This window comes from Colobus angolensis, unplaced genomic scaffold (genome assembly GCF_000951035.1).
Source record: "Colobus angolensis palliatus isolate OR3802 unplaced genomic scaffold, Cang.pa_1.0 Scaffold90, whole genome shotgun sequence".
Taxonomy (NCBI): Eukaryota; Metazoa; Chordata; class Mammalia; order Primates; family Cercopithecidae; genus Colobus; species Colobus angolensis.
This window is the reverse complement of record NW_012122932.1, coordinates 912,540-937,480: the sequence shown is the minus strand read 5'-3', so window position 1 is coordinate 937,480 and position 24,941 is coordinate 912,540. Positions and strand designations below refer to the sequence as shown.

The 24,941-nt window shown below is 37.9% G+C and overlaps 1 protein-coding gene across 9 annotated transcripts in view; it reads left to right on the top strand.

The window, feature by feature from the left end:
* The window catches only part of PPP2R2B (protein phosphatase 2, regulatory subunit B, beta), a 499,553-nt gene that overhangs the window by 298,832 nt on the left and 175,780 nt on the right, over positions 1-24,941 (top strand). The window contains exon 4 of one of the 9 annotated variants that reach the window (XM_011931486.1): positions 14,580-14,654. The exons of the other annotated variants lie outside the window; for them this stretch is intronic. Within the exon in view, the coding sequence (XP_011786876.1) occupies positions 14,580-14,654 (75 nt within the window). The remainder of the gene's footprint in view (positions 1-14,579; positions 14,655-24,941) is intronic. 9 annotated transcript variants of the gene reach the window in all.

Genomic DNA, 24,941 nt, shown 5'->3' with positions numbered 1-24,941 from the left:
TTTTGTATTTTTTGTAGAGACAGGGTTTCACTATGTTGCCCAAGCTGGTCTTGAACTCCTGGGCTCAAGCAATCTGCCTGCCTCGGCCTCCCAGAGTGCTCGGGTTACAGGCATGAGACACCGTGTCCAGTCAGCTATTTTATCTTGACTTCCCACTGTGTTAGAGGGGAATGTTAGCTCCCATTTCCTTCCTCCTTTTCTATACTCATCTCCTTTTATATCGTCAGGGTTGATTGTGTTTATATTCTGTTTTGTAACCACTATTAAGGTTGAGGGTTTATTCAATGAGTTATCTCTTAAAGTTGAAAAGCAATAAATAATAGTTAAGCAATTTACTTTTTATTTATTGCTAAGTAAAATAGAGTGCTATGATTGCACTTTATTCTCCATGGGTATGATGCACTCTTGGGTGATTCTTATTTTCTATTTGCTTTTTTTGCAATCATACAGTCCAAAAGTTGATTCTTCATCTCTTTTATTCCTTTGTAAATGTGTGTCTAACTTATGTATGTCTAATCCTACAATTTAATGATTTTGACAAGTCAAGTATGTCTGATTCTGAACTCACCGGGAAACTGATATTCTGTAAAGTTAACATCATAGAACCTTCTTTTCTGATGTGGAAATATTTATTTAACTAGAAAAATGAACAATGTTTTAAAATCAACAGGGCAGTCATTCTTCTGAAGAGCTGAGATCCAGAAAAAAAGAAATTGTATTGGTATGTTTGCGAACTTGAACTAGCACTTTTAATAGTACATTTAAGACCAACCTATAGAGTGTATATGTTAATATTATATACATTATAGATTTAGAATTCCAGTGCTAATTGATATTCATTCTGATTTACTATTATGAAAAGGTGTGATACTTACTAAAGGTGTGAATAGGATAAATAAGATTGTAGTGGGGTAAAAATATCTAATCATCCCAAGGAATATTGTGTTGAATCAATTTTCCCATCAGTGTTATAAGAGCCAATATATTTCTTAATCAAAATAGATCCAGAAGAATTTTCATTCACAGCAATTTTTTAGGTGATATGGAAACATCCTTGACTTTAAAATAATAACTACATTTATTTTTTAAATATGTCAGAATCCAGTCCAGTCATTTAGAGGACTGAGGCTGTCCTCTTCTCGTACTTTTAGTTGTGACTACATTTTTGTTTTGTTTTGTTTCTATAGCTGTTTACTAAGAAAACCTTTGCACATCAGAAAAAACTAGAAGTTGGAGACAATTTTGGGGAAAAATAGGCTGAAACATTCAATGTTATTATTTACAATTAAAGAAGGAAAGGGTAAAATGTTAACCAGCTGAGGTTCTTTTTATTGCATAAGATTTTGGGGTACTCCAATCAATCCTTCATCATTTCGGTGCTGCTGCTTCCTTTGTGTGCCAAGTTTTATAGGTCTGGGAATTACCTGCTAACCTCCTATAGACAGGTACACACAGAAAGATATATACATACTCCTATCTTCCTTGATATTCTAATGTGATAAGTTAATAATGTCATTCTCCGAGGCAGAAGCACAGCCTTCTTGCTCCTCCTATCCTCCTCATCAGACAGTAGCAAAATTTCTGCAGTGCTCTAGGGTGGAACTGATATTTAGTGATTCAAGTCCTTGTTCCTCAGAGGCTTCATTTCCAGTTCATGGGAAATTCTCATAACATCTGTCAGAGACTTGCAAATGTGTCATCTGCAATCTTGTATCTGTTGACTATTGCAAAGATAAGCATCCACCTCCAAGAAGTTCCTTTTGGGTGCTTTGTGTTAGAGGAATGTCAAAACAATTTACAGCCTCTGATATTAATTGTTTTTTTAAATAGCATGATGTTTACCTGATTATAAAAGTTGTGTGGACTTTGGAAAATGGGGAAGATGCAAAAAGCATAAGTAGAAAAAGTGTAAATTACTTATGCTATTTTATCAACTGAAGAGAAAATGACAGGTCCAGAACAAGAGATGCTTAAAGCACCCAAAGGTATGTTATATGAAGATTTTTGTGGAAATCCTTATCTCTTTATTCGGTGCATATATCTTTTCAATGAAATCAGGGCTTATGCTATACCACACTATAACTTATGCAGAATTTGTAATGTTTGCAGCATCTGAAAATCTTCATTTTATTCCAGCTGATTATGCAGCGTAACCTGGGCCATAAGTGAAACCTGGGGATGAGACTATGACCATGCATGCTTCTGTATTAGGAATAGATCACACATATGTCATCAAATACTCTTCTATCTATCATGTGACTTTCAGTAGTTTATAAAGCCCATCACGTTAACCTTAATTCATTTAACCTATCCTCTATTCTCAGACATTTTATGGTTTTTAGTTTTTATTCAATAGTCTTAAAAACTCTTCCTATGCCTACTTATCTTTTCATATTTGGGGGAAATTCACTAAAAGCAGAATTTGAGTCAGTGTATGTGATAGCAAGTTAAAGGATTTTTTTCCATATCGAGTCTACGACAATCTTGTATTCACATTTCTAGCCACATTCCCCCTTCTTTCTCCCTCTCCTTTTCTACCTTCCTTTCTTCCCCCTATTTCTCTCTGTCTCTCCTCTCTTCTTTCTTTTTCCTTCTTTCTTCTCCTGTTTCCTCTCCCTTCTTCTCTCTCTCACCCTTCAATTAAGTTCAGGCATTTTATATATTGAAATAACCAAGAAAAGTTCAGACACCAAGATAGTCACCATACATGAAGCATAGCTTGAAAAACTATGGATCAACTCTTTAAAAAAAAAAAAAAAAACATGGGCAAGGATAAAAACAACTATTGAGTACTGATGTATTAGGTTTGAAGAATATTATACCCTTTGCTATGTATAATGTGACTTGTGCAAGAATTAAAAATCAAGAGAGAGCAAACAGAAAAATTTGCTAATAACTGGAGGAATCAGGTAGTCATCAGTTAGGCTGAAGTGAATCCCTGTGGGCCATCTCTTTGGACTTTATAACTTTATAAATTGGTGGGTACACCCCAGGAACAGCTGCTTTAGGGGAAACTTAGATCCTGAGTTTCCTGGATGAATATAGAAACTTGCATATTCTAAATGTAAAGAGGATTCAGAATGGTGTCTTTATTTTTATTTGAAACAACATGTTAAGATCCTCAATAGCCATAGGAGAGTTCTGGTTCAGTTATGACAATGGATAATAATGACAATGGATAATATTAGTTTGTTCTTGCATTGCTATAAAGAAGTATCTGAGACTGGATAATTATAAAGAAAAGAGGTTTAACTGGCTCACAGTTCTGCAGGCTGTAGAGGAAGTGTGATGCTAGTATCTTCTCAGCTCCTGGGGAGGCCTCAGGAAACTTGCAATCATAGTGGAGGGCAAAGGGGGAGCCACTATTCAAATCGATGGAGCATGGGTGGGGGAGGCGCCACACACTTTCAAACAACCAGATCTCCAAAGAGCTTACTATCCCAACAACAGTACCAAGGGGAATGGTGTTAAACCATTCAACAGAAACTGCCCCCATGATCCTATCACCTCTCACCAGGCCCCACCTCCAACTTTAGGGATTGCAATTCAACATGAGATTTGGTGGTGACACAGATCCCAGTCATATCAGTTGGTGATGAATCTCGATTGATCCAAAATGTATTTCATTCCTAGCATGTTTCTTCCTTTATTTGACTTTCAGTTGGATTTAATCTGGTTGTAATATCCTGAAATATTCTGTTTTCATAAAGTATCACAGTGGGACAACTGTGACTCTGAAATGTTGTAGTAGGCTACAGGAAAATTCATTTTTTCCCCACTGGTATTGATTAAGCAATACATACTTTTTGTCTAAAATTTTGTCTTTTTTTTTTTTTTACTTAGCTCAGATATCTTATGTTCTGTTTTCATGAAAAATGCCTTGCCTGGGTATTATATGAAGCAGGAATTTAGATGAGATTTGAAATGCTTGCTTGAGTATCACAGTTTTTCAAATATCCAGATTTCTGTTTTAATGTAAACTAAATATCCAGGTGGTTGAGTGACTACACAAATTTGGATAGTTGGCATCAGATAGGCAAATGGAATATTCACGTTGCCTTCTTCAAGGATACAGTTCAATAGACATACTTTCACATCTGTTTGTCATTAGCTGAGAATTATGAGAGAGGCAGGATAATGTAGTGGCTAAGAGCAAAGATTTAGACTTAGACCTGGGTTGATATACTCACACTACTGTTATGATGTGATTTGGGGCAGGTTTACTTAGTCCGTTTTAGTTTCTTCACTTATAACATGAGAATAATAATAATATACATATATATATATATGTATATCATGGTGGCATTGTGTATGTAAGTGAAATAATTATATATGAAGAAGTTAACATAGTCCAGAGCAAATAATAAATGCTCTGTCAATAGTGTTAACTGTATTAACTGATCTCATCATCATCATCTGGAATGTGGATGATAATTGGAATAAAGTGGTTTGCTTTGGCACTGAAAACTATATCTTCACAAAGCATAGATATTCCTCTCCTTCCGTGCAATTCTAACATGTGATGCCTTAGCCATTTTAGAAAGAGGTGATTTATATACAAATGAGTGACTGAGTGATCGAAAGAAACGAATACCAACAATGCACTTCTATGTTCTGGTATTTGAAGTAGATCTTGAAGAACAGGCAGAGAGAGTTGTCGTGGACTAGCAATTGAGGAAGAATATCTAACCAGAGGGGTCACCCACAGCAAACAGCGCAGGATTCCTGGTGATTAGTTTTCTTTTTATGTTATATAGTCAACAGGCATTTCAGACTGTATTCTGGCCAGGCACTAGAACAAAGCCCATCTAGTTTGGATATAGCGTAGGATGGAAAGGGGAATATGCCAAACATAATTGTAGAAAATGTAATACTTAGAGTTTGGGCTTGATTCTGGCAAGTTGAGGGGGTCACTTTTGCTATTGGACAGTCAGGCTTTAAAGTCTGAATCAGTATTCGCTGCTGTATTCTCCGTATTCCTCGTACCGCAGGGCCTGGATGGAGGCCTTCAGCAAACATTGGTTCTCAGTTTTAGGAAGATAGCAACTATCATTTTTAATCTACTTTATTATTTCTTTTCTGACCATATAAACATTGCCCATTTTAAAAAATAATTTAATGTATAAAATATCCCACAGTCAATTCATTGAATCATGCATTTAACAGTTATTTATTAAACATGTACTACTTCTCTGATTTTGAGGCACTAATCCCGGAGACAATTAAGGCTTTTTGTTTGTTTGTTTCTACCACAGCTCTACAAAGTGTTGGCCACATAATAAGTCAAAAATAAATTGTAGTCACATACAAAGAAACAAGTGTTTTACTGTAGTAGAGAAAAATCTAACCCCATGTTACATCATCGTTTTGTAATTTTGTGTTTCTAAAAATACTTAGTTTGAGGTACTCTATGGAATACAAAAAAAGCTACCTAATTTAGTGTCCAGAATCTCTAAATCTAACATAAACCAAAATTTGTCCCCTATATGTAACTCAAAAGCAGACTTCACCTTCATCCCCAGTTTCATCACGTGTATTATTAGTCCAGGAAATTACACTATGTATGCCAGGCATTGGACTGAACAAACGGGAGGGAGGCACACACCGACCTTATGCAGAGTCTATTTTAAATGTTTTCAGCATCTGAAAACCTTCATTTTGGACTAGCTAATTATACAATGCAACCTGAGCTGTAAATTAAACCTGGGGATGAGACTATGACCAAGCATGCATCCATAATGTTTATGAGCTATAAGGTCATTGCAGAGAACAGCAAGGAACATAGTTGTAATAGACTGTTGGCCTCTAAGGAAATTATTAATTAAATTTTATCTTCTCCCCAGCATGCTTCAGTGGCACCACTATGAGTCTTTAGACCTGGGGAAACTACACCTCGGTAATAACCGGCCTTATCACCAGGCCGGCAGTCATTTAATATGCTTCTTTGTCTGACACCAATCATGAACTGCAGTGTGGATGTCAAGGCTTCTGCAAATGCCAATCGCACGCCTCACTGTACATCAGGCCCAGGGTTCAGATCTCATCATAGGAAATCCAAGAATCAGCCGCCAGCAGAGTAATCCATTTTCTGGAAACAAGATGTGGACAGTCTTGTTTCCAGCACCCAGCCCCTTCAGTCTCCCATGTTATCTCTGAAAGAGTTACAGTCACTCTCGAAAGACCAGAGTGAAGAGATTCAAGCGTCACTGTGTTTACACCATCTAGATGGAGTGCTATTTTTGAGTCTTTGGCTTAAGGTGCAGACTTGACTAGGAAAATCAGAGCTGAAATGTCATTTCCAGCTACTTTCTTTGAGAGATTTCCCAGATGGATTGGCTCAGCCCACGAATCAAATGGCATTTTTGTTGTTGTTGTTGTTTCTAACTGCTTGCTGTGTCAACCAGCTGTGTTCATCCTGCCCCACCCTGGATCCCCCACATTAAATGTTTTCTGATCAGCTGGCAGCTGTTCTGAAGACACACAAAGCAGATTGGAGTCCGGTTCTGTTTTTCCATAGATGGGCAGCCCTGCCCCACTAATGGGGATTTAAGCATCTTCATTTTAGGCAAGACAGCAGGTAGAGAATATAAAGCACAGATGTGTTTGATTAGATTCTGAGTTTTCCAAATTGTTACTTAAATGTGCCTTCTGTGGCCCAGTTATGTATTCTGATGACTGTGCCATTTACCTCTGCTTTATAAGTTTGAGTCACTGACCCATCTCCTCTCTTCACAGTCCCCTTTGTTATCAAAAACTCTTGATACAAGAAATCTAGGAGGACTGAAAATTCAACTCAAGAGACTTTGACTGAATATCTGAAACATGGTGCTATGACACCATCAGTGAGACCAAGAATGAATAAGACACAGTCCCTAGGAGGAAAAAATCAAGAAGTGACAACACTGCCAATGGCCATGACAATTTTTACCCAAATTGCCTCTGAGTAGGCTGTATATTTGAGGTTGACAGCATGTGTGGAAATTACATTCCCATCTTTATTATGGTCTTCCTACTCATGTCATATCCCTGGGTGTTCTCCTTGGAAACACTTTTGTGAAGACAGTTAGGGTTAGGAGAACTTTATTTTCCATATTACAATTTCATAGAGGAATCTGTTCCACTCTGAATTTTTAAAATCCATTTTAAGGTGATATGCTTTATGAAACCTGATAAGCTCTATGGAAATTTCAGGCAGGAGATTTATAGCAAAGAATATTTTCAGTAGAGACATCACCAGACCAGAACGGTAAATTTTTATCAGGAATGCAAGAACCCAAATTGCCATTTTCCATTGCCTCTGGAAAAAGGAAAATTGTTTAACCTTGGGAAAGTTTCTAGTTGTACACAATTCTCATAGAAGTTTAAACTCTTAAAAAGTGGAAGGCCTTTGAGACCTTCATCTTGTCTAACATCCTGCCATGTGTATAAATTCCTTCTACAATTTCCCTGCTGGGCTACCATACAATTTTTTATTAGTATCTTCAGTGCTGGGAATTTTACTCCCTTGTAACAGTGCATTCACTTTTTTAAACATTTATAGACATGGATTAATATATTTAGGTAGAACTGATACAAACAATCTAACCAATTGCATTTTGCCTGTCCTAGCTATCTGGCCAAAAGTATGTTTAAGTTCAGTTTATAAGGGCCACTTTTCCTTTACTCAATTGTGCATAGAAATACTGAATGGTTTTGCATATGTCATACTACGGTGCTTTTACAAACGCCAACAATTATGTTTATAATGGACTTCTTAATTTACCTTTTTATTGTAAAATATACATAACATAAAATTTATCATTTTAACCACTTTCAACTGCATATTTAGTGGCATTAATTACATTCACAGTGTTGTGCAATTATCACCATTATTTCCAAAAATATTCATTACCCCAAACAGAAACTGCACCCATTACGTGATAACTTCTCATTTCTCCGGTCTCTGGTAACCTCTACTATATATTCTATCTCTATGAGTTTGCCTATTCTAGATATTTCGTTCAAGTAGAATCATACAATAATTATCCTTTTGTGTGTAACTTCATTCACTTAGAATGTTTTTGAGGTTCGTCCATGTTTACCATGTATTAGAACTTCATTCTTTTTATGCCTGGATAATATTTCATTTACATATGCACCACATTTTATTTATTCGTTCTGTTGATGAAGACTTAGGTGTTTCTACCTTTTGGTTATTGTGAATAATGCTGCATGAACATTGGTATATCTATTTGAGTCACTGTTTTCAATTATTTGGGATGTATGCCTAGGAGTGGAATTGCTGGGCCATATCCTAACTCTGTGTTTAACTTTTTGAGGATGGAAGCTGCACTATTTTACATTCCTTCCAGCAATGTGTGGGGATTTCAATTTTTCCACATCCTTGACAATACTTATTTTCCTTTTTAAAAATTATAGCCATCCTAGCAGATGTGAAACAGTGTCTTACTGTGGTATTTTTTGCATTTTCCTAATAATTAATAATGTTGAGCATCTTTTCATGTATATATTGGTCATTTGTATATCTCTTATAGAGGAACATCTATTCAAGTCCTTTGCCCATTTTTTATTTGGGTTGTTTGTCTTTTTGTTGTTGAGTTATAAGAGTTATTTTTATACTCTGGATATTAAACCCTTACCAAATGTATGATTTGCAAAATTTTTTTTCCTATTGTGTGGGTTGTATTTTCACTCTCTTGATAGTGTCTTTTGATATACAAAGTTTTCATTTCAGTGAAGTCCAATTTTATCTATTTTTATTATTGTTACCTGTGCTTTTGATGTCATATTAAATCTATTGCCAAATCTGACATCATACACATTTGCCACTACATTTTCTTGTAACAGTTTTATAGTTCAAGCTCTTAAATTGAAGTGGGTAGCTTATTTTGAGTTAATTTCTTGTTCATATTTGGGTAGGGCCCAACTTCATTCTTTTGAATATGAATGTCCAGTTTTTTCCTAGCACCATTTGTTGAGGAGACTGTTCTTTCCTCAATGAGTGGTCTTGACACCCTTGTAGAACATCATTTGACCATAGAGATGATGGTTTATTTCTGGGCTCTCAATTCTATATTGTTATATAAAACCATTGTTATTCCAGTACCACATCATTTTGATTAATAATAGAGCTTTGCAGTAAGTACGTTTTGAAATTAGGAAATGTGAGTTCTCCAACTTTGTTCTTTTTCAAGATGTATTAACTATTCTTGTATTCTTGGTCCTCTGAAATTCCATATGAAATTTAGAATCAGTTTTCACATTTCTTCAAGAAACACCATTAGGATTTTGATAGCGATTGCATTCAATCTGTGTGTCGCTTTGAATAGATATACCACATTGGGGCAGCATTATCATCTTAACAGTATTAAGTCTTGCCATCCATGAACACTGAATGTGTTTCCATTTATTTTTGTCTTTCATTTCTTTTTTTTTTTTTTTTTTTTTGAGACGGAGTCTTGCTCTGTCACCTGGGCTGGAGTGCAGGCAGTTTTTCTGAAAGTTTTCAATGGATTCACTACGCCATTCTCCTGCCTCAGCCTCCCGAGTAGCTGGGACTACAGGCGCCCGCCACCTCGCCTGGCTAGTTTTTTTTTTTTTTTTTTTTTGTATTTTTTAGTAGAGACGGGGTTTCACGGTGTTAGCCAGGATGGTCTCGATCTCCTGACCTCGTGATCCACCCATCTCGGCCTCCCAAAGTGCTGGGATCTTTCATTTCTTTAAGCAATGTTTTGTAGTTTTCAATGTACAAGTCTTGCACCTCCTTAGTTAAATTTATTCTTAAGAATTTTATTTTTTCTTATGCTATTGTAAACAGAGTTTTTATAAACTTCCCTCTCAGAGTGTTCATTGCCAGTACATAAAAATACAACTTTTTTATTGTTGATTTGTATTCTGCAACTTTGCTGAATTCATTTTATTAGCTATGACAGATTTGTGTGTGTGTGTGTGTGTTCTTAAGGTTTTTAAATGTAAAATCATATCATCTGTAGGCGAAGAGAGTTTTACTTCTTCCTTTCCAATTTAGATGCCTTTTTTTTTTTTAAATTTTTCCTGCCTAATTGCACTGACTGGGTCTTTCATTATTATGTTGAATATAAGTGACAAAAGCAGGCATCTTTGTCTTGTTCCTAATGTGAGCATGTTCCCTTCTACTTCTAATGTATTGAGGATTTTATCATGAAAGGATATTTGTTAGATTTTGTCAAATGCTTTTTCTTTATCAATTGAGACAATCACATAGTTTTTTTTCCTTTATTCTATTAATGTGGTATATTGCATTCATTGATTTTCATACATTTCATCACCTTTGCAATCCTGAGATAAATTTCACTCACTCGGGGTGTATAATCCTTTCAATATGCTGTTGAACTTGGTTTCCTAGTATTTTGCTGAGAATTTTTACATCAGTATTCATAAAGTATGTTGGTTTGTAGTTTTCTTTGCTTATGTTGTCTTTGTCTGACTTTAGTATCAAAGTAATTCTGGCCCTATACAGTAATTAAGAAAGTGTTTTGTTTTTGTTTTTGTTTGGAAGAGCTTGAGAAGGATCAGTGTTAATTCTTCTGTAAATATTTAGTAGAATTCATCTGTGAAGACATCTAGTCTTGGGCTTTTCTCTGGAAGAATTCTGATTACTGATTTCATTTCCTTGCTTGATACAGGTTTTCTTGGATTTTCTATTTCTCCTTAAGTCAGTTTTGGTGATGTCTGTGTTTCTAGGAATTTGTCCAGTTCATCTAGGTTACCCAATTTGTTGGCATACAGTTATTCATAATATTCTCTCTCTCTCTCTCTCTCTCTCTCTCTCTCTCTCTCTCTCTCTCTCTCTCTCTCTCCTTTGAGACAGAGTCTCACTCTGTCACCCAGGCTGGAGTGCAGTGGCATGATCTCAGCTCACTGCGGCTTCCATCTCCTGGGCTCAAGCAATTGTCCTGCCTCAGCCTCCCAAGTAGCTGGGACTACTGGCATGCACCACTACGCCCAGCTAATTTTTGTACTTTTAGTAGAGATGGGATTTTGCTATGTTGGCCAGGCTGGTCTCAAACTCTGGACCTCAGGTGATCTGCCCACCTTGGCCTCCCAAAGTGCTGGGATTATAGGCATGAGCCACCATACTCAGCCTTATAATATTCTCTTACATCCATTTTTTTTTCCTGTAAACTCAGTAGTAATGTTAGTATACAGTCCCCCAGTTTTTTTGTCTCTCTCATCATTAGGGAGGTTTTCCTTGATTTTTATTAACATCTGGATCCAAGAACCTTTCTGACATTTGGTCCTGGTTCTCAGACTTTATTATTTCTTGGTCAGTTTAAGATAAAAACACATTGCTGAGAGTGATAATAATGACAGCAATAATAACTCCCATTTACTAAATGCTTTCCACATGCCAGGTATTATGTGTGAAATAGATTCCTATATCATCTCACTCAACTCTCAACCCCATGAGATAGGTATTATCATCTTATCCTATCAATTTTCAGAAAACTGAATCACAAAGTAGTTAAGTCATTCATCAAGTTAGAGTGTCCAGGAAAATCAAAGAAAGATTTAATTTTGCTTAGGATTAGTCCAAGGCTTATAAATCCACAGAATTCACCAAGCCTACAAAAATATACAGTTTTCTCTCTTGTTTCGCTTATGGATACTAAGATATCTTATTTCCTTCTGTGGCTGACATTACCTATTATGATGGGTTACAGTTGGAACGTTTACAGGTGGAAGAAAAAAAGGATGAGGTATTTGGGAGAAGAGGTGGTCTGTGAAGGTAGGCTGTCAATAAGTGCTAAGAAAAACAGATTAATTGTATAAATAATTCAAATTAAACAAAAAACTCACGGCAATTAAAATTGGCCTCTATGGTAAAAATATTTCAGGAAAAGATGGATCAATGGGGAGACTATTTTATCTGAAATAGCTGTTGAGTTGTGCCTTAATTTAAAAATACAGAAAAAAAAAGAGACAATTCTCAAACACTGCTACTCAGGAAAGCAAGCTGAAAGGGAAGGTGGCAAAAGAAGGAATGAACTTTGATTACCTTCAGGCTCTGTATCATCCAATCCACTCACCCTATAATCTGTCAGACAATGTTTATTTTTGTAGATAGGCCATAATTCATTATTTTGTGCATGTGTTAATACAATGGAGAATGAATTCTGTTTCAACCAAATACTAAAAGTGGAGTTGTAGAATTGTGAGGCCATTTCCACTGCTTTAATTCAAATCTAGATCATAATAAACCACAGTCTGAAAGAAGAGCATGAAGCCTGGCTCTGCTTTGTGCAAGCCTTTTGAAAAGATGAAATGAAAAAGTTAAAGGAGAAAAGACACCAGCTCCCCAGAATTATATCAGACATATTAATCATGGAAGGCCCAAACGGAATTCCTGGAACGCAAACAGCTATGCAATATGGCCATTTCCCGTAATTTCCAAGTCGCTCTCCATCAGCTGGATAATACTGTTTAATCCCTTACGCTGATTTAAAATTCCATCAGAGGGAAGTAATGTGTTTCTGTTCTGGAGGTTTACTATGGTAAATGCATTACTGGATTAACTTTATCTTCACTATTACAGGGGTCTTTTAGGTGCTAACACAATTTTAAAATAAAACAAAAACTCTTCTATTTGAAAATGCATTTTCCACATCAGAACTCATTTCTGATGTTTATTGTGTGCTATTTGACATCTGAAAAGCTTAAATCTTGTCCTTTACAGGCAGAGGAGCCTTAGTAACAAAAGAGCAAGACAATCAAAACCCTTAAATGATATGGGATTAGTCTAGTGTTATGCCCAAATGAGATCTCTATCCGTATTCCTTTGTGTATTTTAATTTTCTGATTATGAGCAATGTTGGTTGTTCTTAAATGTTTGTGGCCACAGAAACATTTGATCAAAAGAAACCTCACTTACGGGCATAAATAAATAAAGCAGATGAAGACACACTAGCTGAGGAAAGTGGAGACATGGTTCATCCTTCAGTGGTGGTGGCCCTTGAGGAGTTCCATGGCTAGGCCCCTGAAGAGCAGTTTTTTCACTGCATTAGTGGAATGCATTCCACTAGAAAGGATTCAAATTCACAAATGCATTCCTATAAACATGCAAATAACACAGAAGAATGTAGACAAAAAAGTTGTTATCCCCGCTTTGACCCCACTCTGCTCTCTAGAGATTACCACCATGAACAATTTGGTGGGTATCATTCTGGATCTTCTCTCTGTATTTAGTAAGAAGTATATATATGTTATTAACTAATATATAGTTTTAGGATATTAAAATATACATTCTATGTGCCGTAAGTTTTATATAGGCAGGGATATTTGTCTGTGTGGTTCACTACTTTATCCCCACTCCCTAAACAGTACCCAACATATAAATCATCAATAAATGTTTGTTGTGTTAGGAGATAAATAAATTATCCTGCAGCTTGCTTTTGTGATCAGATCTTTCCATGATAGCCTATATAGAAACTTTTTAAAGGTTGCATTGTATTTTTTAGTATGGATATTCCAGAATTTGCTTTACCATTTTTCTATAGATGTAATTAAGGTTGTTTCCAATTTTCTGCTAGTATAAGCAATGCTGCAATGAACACCCATGGAAATGACTCTCTGTGTACATGTGCAAGTGCTTCAGTAAGATGACTTTTTTGAAATAATATTTGTGCCTCTGAAGTTACACACATTGTGACCTCCTGTAGATTTGTGGATTCCTTTCTATTCTCCCGCAAGTGAAAAGAGCTTGGAATAGTTTTTATGGGCCAAGATATTGGGTATCTCATCCCCACCCACATTTCATTGGCTAGAAATTAGTCACATGCCCTCTTTTAACTGCAGTGGGGGACTGGGAAACATGGATTAGCTATATACCCAAGAAAAATAGAAAAATCGTTTGGAGAGTTTCTCACATGTCTGTCATAGCAAGAGAATGTAGCAAACGTTCTACCTAATCACGTGCCCAGCTAAAACTTTCTTATTGTTCAAGAAGGGAAGGACTGATGTTGGTAGACAGCTCATCATCTGCCACTACTCTATTGACACTTGAGTTTGTAACTCTTATGGAAGGCATCTCTGGGGCAATATCATCTTTTTAAATCACATGTATCCTTCTCAAGAGTCATATTTTACTGAATTTTAGCCCAATCTGAGTATGCCTCAGGTCAACAGGCTCACTTGTAGCTGATCTGAAAATGACTGACAGCACAAGATGCATCTTTTTAAAAAAATTAGTAGCACCTGTTCACAAGGGATTTATTGTGTTCAGTGATCACAAGCTGAGACTTTATCATCTGTCTCCAGATTGTCAAGTCACTTAACATGGCCTTTGAAATTTCTGTGCTGGTGCTGAGTGATGAACAAGAATCAAAGAGGTATTTCACTGCTCATTCAGTCTTCTTGGCCACTGATGAGAGCCAGACCATGGGATTAGGCCTGCTTCTAGAATTCTGGCACTGGGAGCTTTGGGTCTGAGATATAAAGATATATCCTCCTCCTCCTTCTTCCATCTGATTTTATCTCATAATCAGCCAGCCAAAGTGAAACCTTGTTATAATTTCTATTTATTTGTATTATTCTTTATGCAGCAGGAAAGCTGTCTGTGGCTTTTCAAAATGCTAAGAAGAAAGCCTGGTGGAGCATGGATGGCCCATCATGCATAAGTAAATTCTGATTTTGATTAAAAAAGAATGCCACTGTCCATATGGAACTTTGTTTTCTTTTGAGAAAGTAAATAGGTTGTTCTCTGTAGACTAAATTTGGTGTAGAGCTGCAAATCCCCTCTGCAACTGTTTCAGCCTCATTGAGCTATTTTTTGGCCTCCAAAGGCACTCAGCACTTCCCTGAATCCTGCTTTACTGACAACTCTTCCTGATAACAGCTCCTATGCATTCTAAAGTCCCAACTCAGATGACACTTCCTGCGTGATGATACCTCCCAACCCACATAGCAGATTTACTTGCTCCCTCAACTCTGACTTGTTGCCCTTAACATTTTTCTCTTAGTAGCATAGTGCATTGCAGAACATTTGGACATAAAGAGAAGCATAAGAGTAGAAGCCTTAAATTACCTGATATCATACCACCTAATAATTTCTGTTGACATTGTTAATACATTTTCCTAATATATTTATTTTTATATAGAATTAAATATATTAGTTTCTTACTTAGTAGTATATTGTGAGCAATTTCACATCATTAAGAATTCTTTTTAATTGCAATAATTTTTTAGTGTTCTGGCCTATGTCTAGGATAATTTTTGAATTCTTCATTTTTTTTTTTTTTTTTTTTTTAAGATGGAATCTCACTCTGTCACCCAGGCTGGAGTGCAGTGGTGCAATCTTGGCTTACTGCAACCTCTGCCTCCCAGGTTCAAAGGATTCTCCTGCCTCAGCCTCTCCCGAGTATCTGGGATTACAGGTGTGCACTACCACGTCTGGCTAATTTTCGTATTTTTAGTAGAGACAGCGTTTCACCATGTTGGCTGGTCTCGAACACCTGACCTCAAGTGATCTGTTCGCCTCGGCCTCCCAAAGTGGGAGAATTTGGGAATTCTCCCAAAGTGGCCGAATTCTCCATTCTTTTACATTTAGGTTATTTCTGATTTTTTTTTTTTTTTTGCTAGTATAAATAATGGTGACAAACATCCTTTTGATAAATCTGTGTATGCGTCCCTGGTTTTTTTTTTAGAATTAATTTTTAGAACTAGAAAAACTAGTCGAAGACAAGTATGTATGTATTTTTAATGCTTTTGATAGGTTTTTCTAGGCCTTATAATAACACTTATCAGAATAAAATAACTGTGTATTTACCTGTTTTTAAATCTCACTTGTCTGTAATTTCTTTCAGAACAAAGACTTGCTCGTGTTTGTATTTATAGCATTTAGGATAGTGCCTAGCATATTACATATGTCAATAAATATTGAATAAATGAATGGAGAGAAATATTGGTAAGGTGATTCACAGCAATTGAAGTTTAGTCATAAGCTAATATAGATCCTATGTAAAGCAGTGTTTTCCAAGGTATGTTCCATGTCATTCATTGATGCAGCAGATACTAATTAGCCTCAGATATTGTCTTGTACCTCAACAGTGATTGCTGATCCTTACAGTGCTTGCAAATCTAGTGAGAAAAGCCAAATGCATTAAATAAAAAGAAGAAACGATTATAGTTTATGATAAACATGTAGGAAATAAACAGTATACTGCCATAGAACTGTGCAAACTTTAGCATGTATCAGAATCACCCGCAGGGCTTGCTAATACACGTGGATTTGCTACACCCCAGAGTTTCTGATTCAGCAGGTCTGGGGTGGGGCCTGAGAACTTGCATTCCTAACAAATTCCCAGATGTTCCTGATGCTGTTGGTTTTGGGACCACATTTTGAAAACTACTGTGATAGGGAGTAACATCAAGAAGGGCAAGGGAGAAGGTTGTGCTTTATTTAGGTGGTTACAAAAGCTTTCCCTGGCCTGTAATCCTAGCACTTTGGGAGACTGTGGCAGGCAGATTGCTTGAGGCCAGGAGTTCAAGACCAGCCTGGCCAACATGGCAAAACCCTGCCTCTACTAAAAATCCAAAAATTAGCCAGGCGTGGTGGCACGTACCTGTTTTCCCACCTACTTGGTAGTCTGAGGCAGGAGAATCACTTGAACCTGAGAGGCAGAGGTTAAAGTGAGCAATCCAGTCTCAGTGAGAGGCAGAGTGAGACTCTGTCTCAAAACAAACAAACAAACAAACAAACAAAACCGTAACAACAAATCTTTGCCTGAAGATAAGATAGTAACATAGCTAAGCTGACACCTGAAGCATGAAGAGCTGTAAAAAGTCTCAGAAACACTAGCCAGATGTGACAACAAATATCCAGGAACAGGAAAGAGCTGGGAGGAGGCCAGTGAGACTTGCAGATAATGAGGAAGAAAATAATAAAAGTCAAAGTTGGAGATGTGGGTCCAACATCAGATGGTGTGGGACCTTATTGATCATGGGTAGGAGTTTGGATTTTACCTTAATGCAGTGGAAAGCCAGTTTATATTCTAAAGAGATCACTTTGTGTTGAGAGGAAAAAGGATGGAAAATAAGCAGGAGCTGGATGGAGAGACCAGATTTGGAGGCCATGACAGTGGACAGTGAGAGATGAAGTTGGTCTGAGCTGGTGAGTGAGAGTGGAGATGGTGAGAAGAAGAGGGAATAAAACTGTTAACTGTTTCACCCCCAGGAAGTTCTTGAGAAGCATTGGCTACAACAAAATTACAACCAGTTCTTAGGACTTGCATGGTGGCTCACACCTGTAATCCCAGCACTTTGGGAGGCCAGGGCAGATGCATTGTTTGAGTTCAGGAGTTCAAGACCAGCCTGGGCAACACAGCAAAACCCCGTCTCTACAAAAAATAAAAAAATTAGCTGGGCATGGTGGCGCGCACCTGTAGTCCCAGCTACTCGGGAGGCTGGGGTGGGAGGATTGTTTGAGCCTGGAAGGCAGAGACTGTAGTGAGCTGTGAGTGTGCCACTGTAGTCCAACCTGGGTGACAGAGTGAGACCCTGTTTCAAAAAAATCAAGAAAACCAATTGTTAACCGCTAGAGTTTTCAGAGCCTTTAAAATGACAGTGCTCACTGTGAATCTCTGATAAGCTATTTTTCCCCAGAGGACCACAGGTAATTGTTTCAAAAAATATATGGCTCTGGAAAAAGCTATAGAGACAGTCAAAAGATCAGCAGTTGCCAGGGCTTGGGGAGAGGGAGGAATGAATAGGTAAAGCACAGATCATTTTTAGGGCAGTGGAACTACTATATATGATACTGTAGTGGTAGATACATGTCATTCTACATTTGTCCAAATCCTGGTATGTGCAATGCTAAGAGTGAACCCTAATGTAAACTATGGACTCTGGGTGATAATGATGTGTCAATAAAGGTTCATCGATTGCAACAAATGAACCACTCTGGTGGAGGCTGTTGATAATGGGGAGGTTGTGCATGTGTGGAAGCAGGGAGTGTATGGGAAATCTCTATAGCTTGTACTCAATTATTCTGTGAACTTAAAACTGCTCTAAAAAAAAGTCTACTAAAAATACATATATGTATGTATGTATGTATTGGAGTCATGATTTAAACATCAGCCATTTCAAAGCTTCTGGCCTTGTGTTGGCTTCAGCAGCATGGGAACTTGTTAGAAACACTTCCTACTGAAAGATTCACTCTGTACCAAGGAAGAACCAGCTGCAGAGCCAGTGAGAGTCTTAGGAACATGGTACCAGGAGCATTTCTGACCGCGTGGACTGCTAACCCCAGGCAAAGTATGAATTAAATGAAATTTGCTTACAGACTAAATGACTGATGTGTCTGTGAATTCTCTGGACTCCCCAAACAGGAGACAAGGGGTGGGCCTCAGGGTTCAAATTTTGAAAGACATGAGCCACTTTCATACACTCTCAAATATTCCTGTTTTGTGATTTTCTTCTTGACCTAAACGTTTAGTGAAGTCTGGACATATGCAAGGAGAAACTAATGCTACCTAAGATAATCTGTGCTGTTACTGTCTCTGCTGAGCACTTTTTTTTTTTTTTTGAGACACTTCTATGCCCAGGCTGGAGTGTAATGGTGTGGTCTTGGCTCACTGCAATCTCTGCCTTCCGGGTTCAAGTGATTCTCCTGCCTCAGCCTCCCAAGTGGCTGGGACTACAGGCATGCACCACCTCACCCGGCTAATTTTTGTATTTTTAGTAGAGATGGGATTTCACCATATTTGCCAGGCTGGTATTGAACTCCTGACCTCAAGTGATTCTCCCACCTCAGCCTCCCAAAATGCTGGGATTACAGATATAAGCCACCATGCCCGGCCTTCTGCCAAGCTTTTTTATGATGCCGTAGGGCCCAGGGAGGTGTGGTAGCATTCACTGTTCCAGAAGCTAAGACAAGAACTTGCTGTCTGTGTGACTTTGAGAACTTAACCTCTCTGAGCCTGTTTTCTCATTTGAAAGTATAAATAATCGAAATCACCTCATGAAGTACTTACGAGAATTAGTGAAATTACTCAGGGAAAGTCCTGAGCACAACATTAGCTATAATAATAGCTGCTATGTTATCAGAAGGAATTATGTGTTTTTTACCTCCGTCTTGGTCAGACGTTAACTTGGTTCTTTTCACCTGCGTGGAGCCTTTTCCCACTCCCTACTCGTTCCTTGCTTTAGGGATTTAGTCACAGTTCTTCCTCCTGTTTATTTGGGGTAGAATATTGTAGGGAGTGATATCTCTGGAAAATGGTAATTCATCTCGAATGCTAATTTAGAGACATTTTCTCTTTTTTTTCCCAGACATCTTTTTTAAACCTAAAAATACTGGAATTCATTTTTGTGGGAAGAATGGAATTTGATTCTTTATCATCAGCAGAATACATCAAAGACTACTAAGTATGTGGTACAGTAACTTTTTCATGAGCAGTTAAAGTTGGCAAAGACATCTTTATGCATTTAAGCTAGGAGCACATAACAGAAAGTATAAGGAGGGCTTTTCAAGAGATGCCATTGGCTCTTTTTTCCTCAATTATTAATGATTTAAGGATACTTATTTTCCTTTAAAAGAACATGTTTAGGTATCACCGTCTTAATTCTTTAATTACCAAATGATAATAAATGGAGAGTCTAAAAAGGTCAGTCCAAAGCAACCAGTCTAAACACTTTCCCAAAGTGACTCTCTTCTGGGCTTGAAAGTTACCAGCATGAGAAATCGTGATCCAATGGAAGGCATACGTGTGTCAGGGTGACTTAATTAAAGTCTCTCTGATAGGTCTTTGAGAGAACTAATGGGTTTCTTTGTCTAAATTCAAAATCTTCTATGATATTAAGCTTACCCCAATCACTTCCTGTGGTGCAAAATATGCATTAACTGTCTTCTCTACAAATCTGATGAGAAAACCAAGTTCTAAATATAATGTGTGCAGTGTTGGAGGAATCTGTATAGAAGTATTTGAGCCAGTGTAGTAGATGTTAAGAAAGAAAGCATGGTCTTGATTATTTCACGTTGGGCACAGTTTATTTATAATTCAGAGTGTCAATTTAGATGTTATCAATAATAAGTCAGATGCTAACATAAACGGTTTTGGCCACTTCTCGTAGTATATGGTTGATGTTTCTCCTTCCATGTTCTGGGCACTATTCTTCCAATGCAGGCTTAACTTCGAGGCTCAGAGGAATAAGGAAACAGAGATAGATTTTCCTTATTTCTCATCTGTTGTTTAAAACCCTTATGAAACTTTCTTACCAGAATAGTAGTGACGCTGAAAATTACCCTAGTACAAGGTGTGAAAACACACACTGCCTAGACGTGGATTTCTTGTGCTCAGTCTAGCTAAGGGATGTGAAAGCATTCAGATATCATATGAAAACGACATCTTATAATTTATGAATGTGAAATATAGTTATTATTTACAGCTGTGTTTCCAAGCAACCTTTTAAATTTTGATGTTAAATTTTCTGCAGCATATAAGAAATCTTCATTCATTTGGAACTTAAAAAAAGATACATTTATCATAAAATAATATGTATGACACACTTTTAACAAAATCTACGTATTCTTCTGAAACCTCTGTTTACAACTATGTGTTTTCTACCAAGAGTTTAATTATTGGCCTTATTAACTCTTTTTATACCTGAGAATAATTAAATTCTTAATTGTACTGCAATGACATATGATTCAAGTAGCTTAATATTTTAGTAATAACTAGGAAGATCCGCTAGGATGGTTTAGATAGGGCAGAGTACGTCTGTGTGTGTGTGTGTGTGTGTGTGTGTGTGTCTGTGTCTTTCTCTCTCTCTCTCTCTCTCTCTAGAGGGATAGAGATGATCCATAAAGAAACATCTCTTGGCTGGCAAGATCACCTCTTGAGATTAGAAGGACTTAAATTATCTTAACTGTAGCAGACACCAAAAGGGCTGGGACCTGTGACATTCCCACTGAGGTTGCCTATGACTGAATGGAGAGGTATAATGGAGAGTAATGAACTCACTCTTGCAGGTACAGCAGAAGTAGGCAAGCATGTGATCAAAGGATAAGGACTCTAGGGAAACGGGGAGCATGAGAGCTGAGAGATGCCTGCTTAAAACATTTTATCCATTAGGGGAATGATTCAGGGTCCAGAAGTTATGTTTGATTGTATAATTACCGACTTGAGTCATCCAGAAGAGGCTATAGACTTGTGTATTTGCTTGAGTTGGAAAGAAATGAAGAAGTAGCACCCTAAATACTCTTATTATGAAATAATAATTTTCATTCCACCCTAAAGCCAAAGTGATGTATCCAAATGTAAATCTGTTCCTACTTAAAAACCTTCAGTGGCTCCTGGCTTCTCAGGGTAAATTCCTTCAAAAGTGGGCCCACAGGGCTTTTGTCATCTGGTGCCTGCCCAACCCCCTCCAGACTCAGGTCCCTGCAGCCCACACCTGGAGTGCCCCTTCCACTTTCCTTCGTGGGGCCAGCTCCGTGAAGTCCTTCAGACTCAAACCGGCTTCCATCTTCTCTGTGCTGAGCTGGTTTCCTCTCTCTGTGTGTTCTGCCACCTGCCCATTTCTCTTTTCTGTGAAGTCTCTTTTAATAATTATGTTAAAATTGTTGCCAGGATCAGTGGCTCACACCTGTAATCCCAGCACTTTGGGAGGCCAAGGCAAGAAGATAATTTGAGGCCAGAAGTTCAAGACTAGCCTGTGCAACATAGTGAGACCCCACCTCTACAAAAAATAAAATATAAAAATTAGCCAGGCATGGTAGCACATGCCTGCAGTCCCACCTACTTGGGAGGCTGAGACAGGAGGATCACTTGAGACCATAAAGTCAAAGTTGCAGTGAGCCATGATAGCACCAGTGCATTCCAGCCTGAGAGACAGAGCAAGACCTTTTGGAAAGAAGGGTCCTTGTCTTACTTATTTTTGGGTCCCAGTCCTTAACACAGCAGGTGGCACATGACAGGTGCTTGGGAAGCATTCTTTTAACCGAACTGTGGGAAACCTAAATTGCTGTAGCTTTTGTGTGGCTAATAAACTATTTTCACTGTATTTGGTCTTGCTTACCTCCTTATAAGCAGTAGAAAAGCAGTTGTAATAAGCTACCATTTATTGAACACCAGCCAAGAGTCAGTTCATGTGTTGGGTATGTTACATGCATTAATGCTCACTGAATTGCTGAAACAGTCATACCACTCTTGGGTAAGATTATTATCATCATCATCCTTTCCAAACAGGAAGCCAGAGGCTCAGAGAGGTTGAGAAACATACCAGAAGATCCCCAACCAGCATCTGAACCAACTGCATTATTTCTGTCCTATACACTGGGAAGCTGTCCCTCGGTGGGTTCCCGTTTATCAAATAGCACATTTCCCTGTCTGTGCCCTGGAGCTATTTCCATTTCCTTCTTCGTGTTTGCTTACTAGACCCTGAGCAGGTCATGGGGCAAAAGCACTTTGGATGTCAGTGACAAGGGTGTGATTCCAGAGTTGAAGGCTGATGTTTTAAGTGTGCGTTCAGTTCAGGTTGTTATTGATTTCTCTCCTCTCCACTTTGTTACGGCCAAGTGCTCCAGGCAGAAATCTAGCAAAACAGGCTCACAGAGCTGCTCTTGGAGCCAGGCGGGTCACAGGTCACTCCACTGATGTGCGGGGCACATTAGCCAAATGACAGAGGCTCAACTAGAAAACTCTAAGTGACTGTAGTCAGATGTTGATGATATTCCACACATGTTCCTTATTACCTACTAGCCTGAAGCAGGGCAGACCTGGACTTGGTCTGGTTTGCTTCCAGGACAATGATGCTAGTCACCCAGGCCCTCTGTGAATCCACAGTCTCTTGACCACAACAATTACACTGCATTATAATTACTTGTCTGGGTGCCTCTCTTCACTCCTATGAGTTTCTTAAACATGATGGTTGGGTGCTGTGCATCCATATTTATTTATTCAAGTCACAACTATTAAGCACATGCTGTGCTTCAAGTTCTGTGCATGACTTTGGATATATGGAGATGAATAGAATGGATTAGACCAGAATTCTGTTCCCAAAGAGTATGTAGATATGTAAGAAATAACTACTAAACTGTTGTGAGAATGCTTAGATTTTTTCCACTTCTGTTACCCAAAATCTTAGCACAGCACCTTGAATAGTAAGAGTAGCAGACAGAACTGAGTGCTGACTGTATGCCTGGCACTGTGTTATGTGCTTTATATTCACTATCTCTTTTAATCCTCGTAACTGCCTCTGTGCAGCTTTCGGTACTATTTTCATCCCCATTTAATAGATGGGGAAACTGATGCCTTCAGAGAATGTTGAAGTGAGTGAATTCAAGCGTACTCTTCCCATTGAGCCCATGTTGTTCATAACTGCTTATTGTCGCTTCCTAAAATCTATGAAAGATTATTCTATATTCTGCAGTAAACTGTTCTTCTGTTTTAGCCAATATCAGTAACTTTTTTCTTTAACGTTTTGTTCATTAAAGGAATTCTACCAGTCCCAAGAGCATGTTGTATGAAATCATATCATTCCATTATGTTTGGGTGGCCATTTGGAGTCAGAGCTGTTTAAGAAATACTGTCAGGCTAAGATGCTAAGATGTCTTCAGGCTGGAAGGTTTAGGTCCCGAGACAGATTGGAAATGTAGTGCTTGTCAGCTCCTCCTCCAGCTCTTCTCTGCCATCATTCCTGCATACACTCTGCAGAGAGCTCAGTGCAGTTTGCTATCTGACAAACATCCTAGATTAGCTGTCAAGCCAGGAAAACACTACTAAATTAACTGTCACACATTAAACATGTTACACACCAGGCACCATGCTAGGTGTTTTACAAACATCTTCTCATACTGTAATTTTTATTTTCCATCTTATTGATCAGGAAACTGAGGTTAAAAAAGAAATGAGACACGGCCAAAATTTGAGCGCAGGCAATCTGACTACAAAATCCAGACAGTTATAACCCTCAAATATTTTCTTCATACCCCTGGTAAACTTCAACAGCAATTTTTCAACTATGTGAGTCAAGGGTGGGTGAGAGTGAAGTTTGAGAAAGCACCCTGCCCCTCAGCCAGGTATTTCCAATGCATCCCTCACCCACAAAATCACAGCAGAGTATGCAGACTGTACTAATAATTCCAGGTGCACCTTAACTTCTGAGGTCTCTTCTGACTTGCAGCTCCTCAGTCTCTTCCTCCTTTAAATCTAGAACATATTTGCTTTAAATTGTTTATTTTGATAATTCATCACATACTGTCTTATCACCTCACATCTTCCACTTGGGTATCTTGCCTGTCTTTTCCAGCAAGGCTATGAGTTGCCGGAGAGCAGAGAGTTCATTTCATCCCATACTAGCACATGGTGGCCACAAAGACACCTAATAAATGCCGCTCGTTTGCTTAAATAGAGGTGGTATAGTTTGCTGAACTCTGGAGGCAGACAAGCTTAATTTTCGACTTACTAGCTATGCAGTGAAAATTATAAAAATTCCATATACTTCAGTTCCTTCATCTGCAAAATAGAGATTAAAACAATACCTTATAGGGTTGCCGGGAGTATTAAGAGGGTACATATAAAGCACTTGGCATAGTTCCTAACACATAATATGCACTTGATAAATAGTAATTATTGATGTGATTACACAGCTGAATTTATTCAGTGTTTACTATGTGTTACATGCTGTACTAAATGCTTTGTATGCAAGTATCGTTTAATTTTTACATAATATAAAAAGCAGATTTAGCTTCAAACACACCTTTCTTGTTACCCAAAAGTTATTTAAGATTGTCAGATGCTCTCACTGTCTTTGGAGTTGTGTCATAGGATGGGAAGGCACAAATATGGTATTGTATTACACTATTGGCACATCATGTAACTGTAAGACTTATCACAGTAACTACTAACAACAACTAAAGCACTGGAGTTGAAAAATGTTTTGCTCTTTTATATAAATTAATGTAG